We start from the raw sequence: 11,365 nt of genomic DNA on the forward strand, positions 1-11,365 counted from the left end.
CTCCTGCTCAGCAGCAGGCCGATCCTGACCATTTTGGGCATCTTTTCAGGCATTTTCAGCCCCTTTTTGCCATTTTGGGCCCAATTTCAGCCCTGAATGGCCAGGATCGGGTCCAAAACAGCCAGGATAGGTGATGTTAGGGGGTGTGGCATATGCAAATCAGTTATGCTGATGACACACTTCCGGTAATGGCAAAGGGTGTGGCATATGCTAATGAGTTATGCTAATGAGTTCCTCCCATACGAAATGACCCCTGCCTTCCCCCCTGTAGGCAAGGTGAGTGGTGGCAGGGGAAGGTGGCTTGGAGCAAGGGATTCCCCACTCCCACTGGGAGACTGGCAACCCTAGGCTGTGCAGATTTTTAAAAGTTGCTTCAGTAGTAACTGCTCCCACAACGCAAGGATTTTCACTGTGTGTGTGTGCTCATTTTAAAAGGAATCCTGTTAAACAGGGCTTTTGTATGAAATATTGAAGAGTTACTATTAGAGTTATCCATAACCTCATTCCCTTACATCCTTTTTGTAGTTGTGCCTACCATCCTATAACAAAATTCCAAAGGTGCCTACAGACTTGAAAAGGTTAAGGATCCCACCCTGGCACGCCCATTCCTCTCTCTAAGTGCCGTGACAGGTCTGCAGCTCTTTTTCAGTTTCCCTACCCATATGTTTCTTTATAGCCATATTTCTAAGTTTGCCTCTCTTTTCCATTATGTACTTCTTGGGGTAGGAACACTCTTTCCCCTTTGGCCTGGCAAAGCTATTTCTAAAATTTCATTTGTTACCACTATGTTTGTGTTTTCTGCACCCTCCTTCTCAAAATACTTTGGCAAGGTAGCAGTGAAGGCCTTGTAACTCTTAAGGACAATACAATCCACAATATTTTATTTTCTCATTTGAACATCTTTCTAAACCATCCTCCCCTCAATCTCTTACATATAATGGTTTAAAATAGTAAGTAGTGTTTTATAAGCCTTTAAGAAATTCACATTCACAACAACCCCATTTTGATGGGAATTACTATTCAGATTCTACTAAAAAGGTGCAGACTCTCTATGAAATCTAGGAATGGGCTAGGATTTGAATCACGGTCTTCAAGTAAAATATGCACTCCATTACACTAAAAGTCAGTCCCCAATGAATGTTTCTTTATTTTAAACTAGCTTAATACTTGTGCTTTGCTACGGTATAAAACTACTTTAAATCCAGTTATAATACTTATAGGTATATAACATTTTTGAAGTTTTTTTTTTTTTTAGTTGGCAACCCTAGTGAATTTTTAGGGGAAGACTGAGAGGTGCATTTTACCTCAGGCACATTCAAAGACTCCCAATAGCAACTGCAGACTGTTTAGAATGTGGGGGTGAGGACCAATCAAGCCACATACGCAAATGACCTCTGTGTTTCAACTGCTGGGGGGGGGGGGAGTGAGGTGTGGAACGTTGTGAGCCCCAATCAGCCCACATATGCAAATGACCTGGCCGAGCTGGCAGTGGGCAGGGGCGCAAGCAGGCAGCAGCCTGCCAGCCACACAGAGAAGCTGTATCCCTTTGGGAAAACACATTTTACCCCTTTTAACCCCCTTAGGGGGCAAATTTCTTAAAATCCCTTCTTTGGGGGTGTTTACATCATGAAAGGAATGTTCCCCCCAAATTTCATGTTTCTAGCTCCAGGGATTTGGGTTGGGTGTTCATGAGTCAGTAAGGACACTTGTCTTTATAGATATAATTATATTCACAAAATGGTGGCTAGCTAAACTCTGCTGGGGAATCAGTTCAATGAAGAGGCCAAGAGGTTAAGCAGGAGTAGCCCTCAGATACTAGCTAAGCACACCAACTCTCCACATCCTCCTCCTCCTTTATTCTTCCCCCTATCCTGGGGTTCTGCACTCCTTGAGGCTTTCTATTTGCATCTCCTCATGGGTGTACTGCGCTCAGCAATGTCCAAGCACTGTGTGGTGGGGTGGCCTTAAAGAGCCATACTCTGCTCCAGGATCTCCTGTAGTCCTGAGTGGGGGACACAACAGGGTTTGCCAGGGTGGACGTTGAGGCATTCCCCAGTACCTGTTGTTTTTACCCTCTTTGTAAGCATAAGATTTGTTCAGGGGATCATTTAAACTTAAAAAATTAGCACCTCTCTCTGAGGTAATGTTGATGGACATGATGAACTCCTTTATAGACTTTAATCATCTTTTTTGTTAATATTACTATTGCTGAATAGAGGAAAGAGGGTAGATTGTGTTCATGTATAGAGACTATTGTTTAAGGTTCTATTCGTATGATTAATATGGCACAGTGATCCTGTGGGCTGAGTGTGGTTGAACTCCTTTCAGGTCATATTGAAGCAGTTATATAGGTGCCCAGTTCACAACTTAATGTACATTTATACTGCACTGTTAGTCAGTATGCTTTTGGAAGACATGTAGCAAACATGAAGTGAGTGGGCAGCTATGCATGTGGTGAAGCAGTCATATTTTATACAGTTTTTCAGCTGCTTTAATTCTGTGATTCTTCAAATTATGTCATGTTGTACAGATTTCTCCACCTTGGGAGAAAGGTGGGCATTATTTGTTAATTAAACATGTTATTATTTATTTGTTTAATTAAACAAATAAATGTCAATGGTACTCTCACACACCCAAAATGAAGCATTGGTCAGTTCAGTTTGTGTACTCAGCAAACCAATTAAACAGTGTCATATGAATCAGCCTGAAGCCACCTCAATGACTTTTGAGAACAGAAATAGAAAGATGACTGAACAAAGCATTATGCTTCTGGAAAAGCCCTTGGTGTGAACAGCACAGGTACTTATTTCCAAAGACTTCCTGCCCAATACCTTATCACTAAAACACCTATTCTCACCTTTGCTTTAAACCTTCAGGCACTAAAGCCAGACACAACTATTAGTCCCTTACTATCTTCAGAACCAAAGAAACAAATCACAAACCAAAAAGATTGTTACTTGGTCCTTCAAAACATATCTAACGATAAACAATGATAAACATGAACATTTTTTGGTAGACTAATGTAGGTTTCTTTACAAGTGACTATAAATGCAGAGAGCATCTCATATTAAGTATGTCTATGCAGTCACAGTGGAGCACTTCCAACAAGGCTAAAACATGTGATGAAAATGAGAAGACCTTTATACTTGTGCAAAGTGCTTATTTAATTTGTGCAGAAAGCATCTGCAAAGTACATATTGCTTGTTAATGTGTATCCTATCAGCTCACACAACTGCTGGGATTATAATTGAACTTTTGGGACAGTGAGAGCAATTTTTAGACATATCTGAGACTTTGCACTTCTGAGTCTGAAACAAGGCAGAATATTAATATTTGTTTCCAAATAAGACTTTTGGAGATTTTAGGTAAACATTCTGAACAGCAGGTAGGACCAGCTCTATCAGTGACACAGTGTAAAATGCAACACAGCTTGAAGTACGAAAAGTGAACAGAGAGGAAGAGAAAATTCTCAATACACACACAGCCCATTTTCAGACGTGATACTAAAAGTGCATTTTTAAAGTTAGAATGGGACTAATAATAATGAGCATTTATATACTGCTTTTGACATTACTACCTTCTTCATTACATTATCTTGTTGTAACAAGATCGTAGTCTGCATTTCAGATGCTGAAAGACTGTAGCTTGCTTTAGGCCACCAAGTGAGTTCATTGCAGAAGTGAGATTCAAATCAAAGAACCCCAAGTCATTACTCTTATGGCTCAACTAAGTGTTCTGAGCTCCTGGCCTGATTCAGATCAGGACTGTGGTGAAGAGGGTTAAGAGACCCACACCATTTTCCCATCCTGAAACAGTTCAGCTGCTGTTTGCCCTACTGGGGTAAACTTCTGGTACCCATATCAAGACCTGCATCTTTCCTTGTTTGAATAAATAGCATCTCCCTGTGGACTTTTCAACATGAACAAAGTAGAGAAGGCTTAAACCCTAATTCTCCCACACTCCCAATCAGAAACAAGTCCCTGGGCGCATGATTTAAAAAAGGCATTAAAGTTGGATTGTTCACAGAACTCTCAATGCTGAGCGTAGCCACTATGCTACATCAACTATTGCAGGATGTAAAACAAACAAACAAAAAAGCCAATGTTAAGTGCTCCTTCTGTCCAGCGTAGGAGAGAGTTTTATACATCTAATATATTTTAGATGTGCACCTAAAAATGTGAAGTGTACATGCAACAACACACCTAGGTTGAGGGCACACCTGTCAGGAAACTGGGCCTGGTTGCAGCTCCTCACGGAGTGTAAATATGATTGATTGTACACTTGGGTTTGCTTCTGCAAATTACACATGACCTGTATATTTGTGATACCTTTATCTGTTTTTATATATATTGGTCCTAGTACTGGAATTTGAAAGCAAGAACCAGCATGATTTTTCTCCTTTCCTCTCATTCCGTTTTGTTGCTGAAAATCACTCTTCCCTTCCCAACTGTTTCTACCCCAGTGTGCAAGCGTGTGAGTGTTTAGGTGGGTGGGAAATACCTATACAGCACAGGTTTCCTATCTGAATTACAAATATGGGAAAAGTAAAATGACTGTTAGGTGTGAAACACTTTATATTTGAATTTCTGATGCAGGAATCGCCACCCTCCTCCCAAGCTGAAGCATCATTTATGTAGATGGCCTAATGTATCATGCTAACTAATCTCGAGTAACCAGCAACACCCAGACAACCAGCAACACATTAATGCAGGTTACAATGACGCCTCGACTCTAAACACGCATTCAGGACACGTATGGGGGAGGGGCTGTAATTGGGGGGGGGTGTCCATCCTTTGCCGCCGTTGTTCTTTTTAAGGTCGAAAGGCAGGATATTAAATTCAACAACCAAACCAACCCCGCCATCCTGAGAGAGGGTGCCAAGAGGCGTCCCGAGCGTCAAGGCAGGGGCTCCCCGCTGGTGACAAGCGACCCTAACCGCGCTCCCTGCCAACGTAAAGCCTGGCCGAACCTGCATTGTAGAAGCTGTCCAGCACGACGGTCTCGCCGAAGTCCAGCTTGCCGAAGTGCAAAGTCTGCAGGTCGGCGCCGACAGCCTCGCACGCCTCCCTCAGGCTCTGCAGGGCCCCGCTCTCGGCCGCCTGCAGCACCCCCGGGCTCGCCTCGTTGATCACATAAGACACCGTGGTCCTCCGGTTGCTGCCGCCGCCGCCGCCGCCGCTTTTAGCCCGGGCTGCCGAGTCGGCGGCCGGGCAGGTTGCGCCGCTGTCCTCATTCCAAAAGGCGCCGGGCGGCGGCGCGCCCGGGCTGGCCAGGAAACCGCGGGCCATCCCCTCGCCTGCCGCCGGTGCTCTCCTGCCGAGCCCATCCTCGTAGAGCAGCTGGCAGCCGCCGCCGCCGCCGCCACCAACGCCCGGCGGGCTGGGCACGGAGAAGCTGATGACCCCCTCGCTGCTGTCACTCATGTCCGCTGCCCGGCGCTGCGTCCCGTCTCGGACTTCTGCTTCCCACAGGACGGGACTTCAGGCGTGTGCCATGCCCACCGCCGCCTTTCCTTCCTCTCGAGCGGCGTTCCTCTCTGCTTCTGCACGCTGTCGCCGAATGGCAAAGAAAGACTGGCGGGCAAGGGCTCCTTCCTCTGCCTCACCCTGCAGCTGAGCCGCGGGGGGCGCGACTTCCTCTGGTGCCTGCCAGAGCCACCACGGCGCGCTGCTTCCCTGCACTCCGTCAGAGCACCAGGTTGGCGAACTGCGGACGCCCTAGAAGAGCATGTTCCAGCCTGCTTGGCCCTTCTGACAGCACCGCTTCTCGCCCTCCTGACCAAACAAACCTCCGTCGTCTGCGTGCGCGCGTCTCTCCCAGGCACGCAGCGGTTACTCTCTCGAGATCGGTGGGGGAGGGAAAGAAACCCCGGCCACTTGTTGCATTGCTACTGTGCGAACGGCGCAAACCTGCCAACAGCCTGCCCAGGAAAAGCTCCGCCTGTCTGCCTCAACCACGCCCCCTGCCTGGGAGTATAAAGAACTGCGCATTCCTGCGCTTGTAAACAGAAGAGGGCTGCCAAAGTTTGAGGAAGGGAATTCGTGCAGCTTCTGAACCGAAAAGGCTCGCCAGGATGTAAAGCGCCCTCTGCTGTTCCGCTTCCAGCCTCATTTTTTTTAAACACGTCTTTATAGAGGCTAGAAGAGCTGACCTCTCCAGCATTTCCACAATAGGACGCTCCCACTATTCCATTGTGGATTTCATTGCTGGAAAACGATAACCATTGCTCCAGAAATAATAAGGAATATTGCATAAAGTTTAAACATTTCTGAGTATTTTTATTCAACATCTGTTTAAATGCATCGTTCTTGGGACTTAGTCCTCTGGTATTATTACATATTTTACGTTTTGTTTATACAGTGCTACAAGACAACTATGGACTAAGTTCAGCTGAAATCAGAATTTACTTCCAAGTGACTGTACACAGAGCTGGAATTTCTCAGGAATTGGTGCCTCTATAAATTATTGTCTGACAAGATGGGCTCCAGTCCACAAAAGTTTAAGACAGAATATAAATGCATTAGTCTTTAGAGGATCACAATCCTCCCATGTCTCCCCCACCCCCACCCCACACACACACCCTGCCATCACAGTATTGTGTTCGCAGTAAGTGGTTCACTAAATCCAGGTCAAGAGAACTAAGTGATATAGTGACAATTAAGATGGTTACGGCGATCCCTCGCAAGACTTTCACACACCCTCGCCTCCCACCCTGAACCTCCCTTAACAGGTTTGGGGCTTCCCAGGCAGGAAAAGGCTAGTCACTATATGCTGCCTATCTAGCCTCCAATTTAGCAGGCAGAATGTCCTGACCAAAATCCTCACAGGGTCCACTCTCACCGCTTCCAGAGGCTCCACCAGACAGGCAGCCCATTCCTGGTATTTAGTTTTAAAGACGAATTTAATTAAACTTTGGTTCTACTAGAGATAGGGGAAGATAGGGTGTTCTGGAGTGCCATGATTTACAATAAGGAGATGACCTCAAGAGTATCGTAATGTTGTGGCTTTGATTCCCCAGTATTTCCCTTATTGTCTCTTGGAACATCAAAAGATAACAAGAGGTACCAAAGGAATGTCAAGTGTAACATTGTAGTGCCTGTCAATCTTTTAGAATTTTTTAATAGATGTGTTTGCATTTTTGTAGAAGTAACTTGGTATTCTAAATAATTTTTCTGGTGGCTTGTTTGTAAAAAGGTATATAAGCTAGTGGGCATGCCCTGCATGGCATGCATGGTCAGAGATATCTGCTGTACATTAGTTTATTTGGGTTTTTTTTATTCTAATACACTTTTTTTTTTTTTACTTTGCCAACATTTCTGTCTTGGCACTGAATTGAGGCACTGAATCCTGTTTGAGGCCTCCCTCTATTTGGATACTGGTGAATCCCCTCTCATATACCTCCCCTCACCCAGCTACTGCCCGGGGCTATTGGGGAAAGGGAACTTAGAGGTTATTTTCCCTATATACACTGCCGCCATTTACTTCACTAGGCCCATGTAATGCAACCCAAGCGTTTGAGGTCTCTTTCCCTCAGCCAACAATTCCAAGCCAGCCAGGGTTAAAACAAAACATTAAACTTTATTTATAAGATGGACATAGGTGTGAATAGTTTTAAAGTAAAAAAACATACTGGAGTTAAACAGGGAAAATTTCAAGGTAACAGAACAGGTTTAACTGCCAACAATCTCTCTGCCACATCCTCTCAGCAGCTCCAAAAGCCTTCTCAGAGCTAAGCTACAAGAGACGAATTACATGAGGAGGAGCATGTGAAGGGAGTCACAATGTTAGCCAGGAAGCTGAGTTTTAAAAGAGATGGGAAGGCTTTGTCAATCTACAGAGCCAGGGAGATGCTGCTCAGAGGGGTTGTTTATTTCCTCTTCTCCTCTTAGAAGGGGAAGTGAAACTGACAGAGCCTTCAGGAGGCAAAGAGGAAATTAACAAACCCTCTGAGCAGCAATCTCCCTGGCTCTGAAGAGAGGGGAAAGTGACAAAGCCTTCTGATCTCTTTTAAAACTCAGCTTCCTGACTATGAGCGGAACCACAAGTGACAAAAGGCACAGATTGGACACTTGTCAGCTTCCCTCAAGTTTTGATGGGAAATGTAGGCAGCTTGGCGGAATGTTGGACAAATGACAGTTGAAAAGTCCATTGGACAGCAGACAGAGAGCCAAACTGCAAGACTAGGATGCCTACATTTCCCATCAAAACTTGAGGGAAGCTGACAAGTGTCCAATCTGTGCCTTTTGTCACTTGTAGTTCCGCTCTAACATTACGACTCCCTTCACGTGCTCCTCCTCGTGTAATTCGTCTCTTGTAGCTTGGCTCTCACTCTCTCCAACGAGTATCAACTGTCATTGGTTGGTTTCTCAGGTGAAGCAGAGCTGGAGCCAGTCATCTCCATCACAAGGGTATGTTTGAATGCTTCCCATATATTAAAAAAATTGGATATAGAAAATCTGGCTGTCAGGGACGAGGATTCTAACCTAGCCTTCTCCCTGACAAGCTAATGCCGCTGACTGTGAAACGACTTCATTCTACAGAAAAAGAATATTGGGAAATAGGATGCATTATTAAACCATACTGTACTCCCTATAACAGGCTTTGCTGGAGGTTCTGCAATCCTTTGGGACAGTGAAAGTATAAAATGGAAAGTGTATCTTGCCAGCAGTAGCATGAGGAAGTGAGAACACGACTTTTGGAGACTCTTGTTTCTGTGTGTCCAAGGCAACTGGAACCACTACTTTCCATACAGAAGAAAAAATGCTTGTCTAGAGAAAATGGTTGAGCATAGACTTGTTTATTGTTAAGTTTAGCAGGCACTGTATTGATCTATCTACCTTGGTAATCATTACATTCTGTTTATCCCACCCAAATCAGAAACATTATGAAAACTGAGGCCTTTTAAGGACTCTAATAGTTTCCAAGATCATGCACTACCTTTTCTTTTTCTCCCTTCCTGTTGTTTTACACAGAGTTATAGCCTTCTAAGCTCATTAATGTTGATGGACTTAGAAAGGCAAAACTCTGCTTAGGATGGTACTGTAAGGGGTACTCTTAAGCAGGCTTACCCAGAAGTAAGTCCTTTATTCAGTGGGGCCTAATCCCAGTAAAGTGTTCTGAGGTCTGAGGTCTGAAGTTTTTGGGGCAATTTTTAAAAATGAACCTCCAACATAATGAGGGAAACTACACAAGATGCCTGGGCATGTGTTGGGTCCCACAAGGTTCCCTGGGTAGTGTAGTCTCACAAAGAACAGCTGCTTGACGCAATTCTCTGCCAGGGGAAGAACAATGGGAGGGATTCTTTCTCTTGCAAAAAGCTTCAGCTCAGGTTTTCCTCTGGGAGCTGGGTGGGGGGAGGGACATAACAGGAGACAGGAAATCCAGGGTGGCTTTTTGCAAGAAAAAGAGAACCCCCCCCCCCGGCTCTTTTCCCCAATGGATTCTCTCTCTCTCTCTCTCTCTCTCTCTCTCTCTCTCTCTCTCTCTCTCTCTCTCTCTCTCTCTCTCTCTTGCAAAAAGCTGTGCTGGATTTCCTGCCTCCTGTTACATCCACCACGACCTGCCCCCAAGCTCCCAGAGGAAAATCCAAGCCAAGGCTTTTTGCAAAAGAGAGAATCCCCCCATTGTTCTTCCCCCAGCAGAGAATCACATTGAGTGGCCATTCTTTGTATGACTACACTACCTAGGGACCCTTGTGAGACCCAACACATGAAGACCACGTCTGGTGTCTTGTGCAGTTTGGCTCAATGTCTCACATCTCAGGTGTGTTTTTTTTTAGAGGTATGGTTGGCTCTAAAGTATCCTGAAAATATGGTGGTATAGACTTCAAGGCATCCAAGGAAAGAGATTCCTTAGTAGGCAATTTTTTCTGAGTTCTTGAAGATTTTCCTGATTTTTTACTTTTGCCATGGTAACCCTAGCTAAACAAAGAGGAAACATTAAGGCTTCGTTTTATGGCTGAGGAATTATTTGTGTTTATCTTGCATTGCACTGACTCCTACTGGATCATACCAAAGGGGTAGGTGCTCTCGTCTCCCTTGCAACTAAATGCACTTTTGCAAGGAGTTCTGCCTCATACTAGTTTAACTAAATGGCTATGATAATTATTGATATTCAAAGTCCTGATGGATTAAAAGGTTTTACCTTGTGTTCTGTCCTCAATGCATAATGCCCCTCTTCTTTCTTAAAACATTCTCATGTCAAACATGCTTCTCTTAATATACATGTGATACTGCATTCCTTGGTTGAAGTGTGTGTTGTCCATGTATATGAAAACTTAACACGAATGGGAAAAAAGAAGAAAATTTAGTTTCCAAAATATCCCCCCCCCACCCGAGCATGATCTTCTGTGAAACTACATTCTCCTTTGCCACAAAATGACCACTATGGTGCTGATACTTCATGGGACATGGTCTCCAAACATGACATTAATAAATGCTATTAAATTGATGTAGAACTAGGAACAAAATAGACCAAAGGGTACAGGATAAACAATAGTGAGACAAAACATTTGGAGTAACTATTTTCGTTCCTAAACTTAGAAAAAGTAGCATGTGACTACAAGTCTGTTTGACAGAGAAGTAAATTTGGCAACATAAAGATTTACTGAATCCCAACTTTATACCATGGGCCCAAGAGTTTACAAGTTTGCACTGGCACAGCTCTGTTTAGATTTATGTAGCTGATTACTGGCAAAGCAGCAAATATGAGATCCAATGCTACAGAGTAACAAGGCCACTGATCTCAGAATTGGGCTCAAGTCCCAATGCAGCTTGTGGTTTTGTTTTCTCTCTGTTTCAGATGCCCAGCTGTAAAAAGTGAACAAATCAAGACTAGTTTGACAATTTCCAAGGATTTCTGCATCTTGAAAAGTGCTATAAATAACTATGTGAAATCTGGAAATAATTTCTTCACGGTTTATGCCTCTTTAGAAGAAAATCTCCATTTCTAGTATAATGTTGCAGCTTAACTAAGCTAATTGGAGCCCAAACTCACAATCAGGCAGTCCAATCACATGTATCACAAACGAAATACACATCTAAAACATTTTCTAATCTCATCTTATGAGCTATTTTTATCTTTCTAAAACTGCTTGTCCTGCCACTAGCAGCCAATGAAATGCATACTTTGCCCCACAGCTGTCTACTCATGCATGGACTGGCTAAGGAGACCACCAGGAAAATTCCTGGTGGGCCGATGGCCTGGGAGGCCACCTTCCCCCACCAAATTCATGCCATCCTCAAGCAAGGGGTGGCCCTCATAGCCACTGGTGGGGCGAGCCAGTGGTCTTTACCCCATGCTTGGTGTGAGCAGCTGCTGCCTTGATTGAGCCAGCCGCCCCAGCCTGATGTGGGGTGAGCAAGCA

The 11,365-nt window shown here is 44.4% G+C and overlaps 1 protein-coding gene across 2 annotated transcripts in view; it reads right to left on the bottom strand.

Annotated features, from left to right (window-relative positions):
* The window catches only part of MAP3K5 (mitogen-activated protein kinase kinase kinase 5), a 167,355-nt gene extending 161,475 nt beyond the window's left edge, over positions 1-5,880 (bottom strand). For both annotated transcript variants that reach the window (XM_054975933.1, XM_054975943.1), the window contains exon 1: positions 4,970-5,880. In XM_054975933.1, coding sequence (XP_054831908.1) covers positions 4,970-5,423 — 454 coding nt within the window. In that variant the 5' untranslated portion in view covers positions 5,424-5,880. The remainder of the gene's footprint in view (positions 1-4,969) is intronic.
* Between the last annotated feature and the right edge of the window lie 5,485 nt (positions 5,881-11,365).

Source organism: Eublepharis macularius, chromosome 1 (genome assembly GCF_028583425.1).
Source record: "Eublepharis macularius isolate TG4126 chromosome 1, MPM_Emac_v1.0, whole genome shotgun sequence".
NCBI classification, from domain to species: domain Eukaryota; kingdom Metazoa; phylum Chordata; class Lepidosauria; order Squamata; family Eublepharidae; genus Eublepharis; species Eublepharis macularius.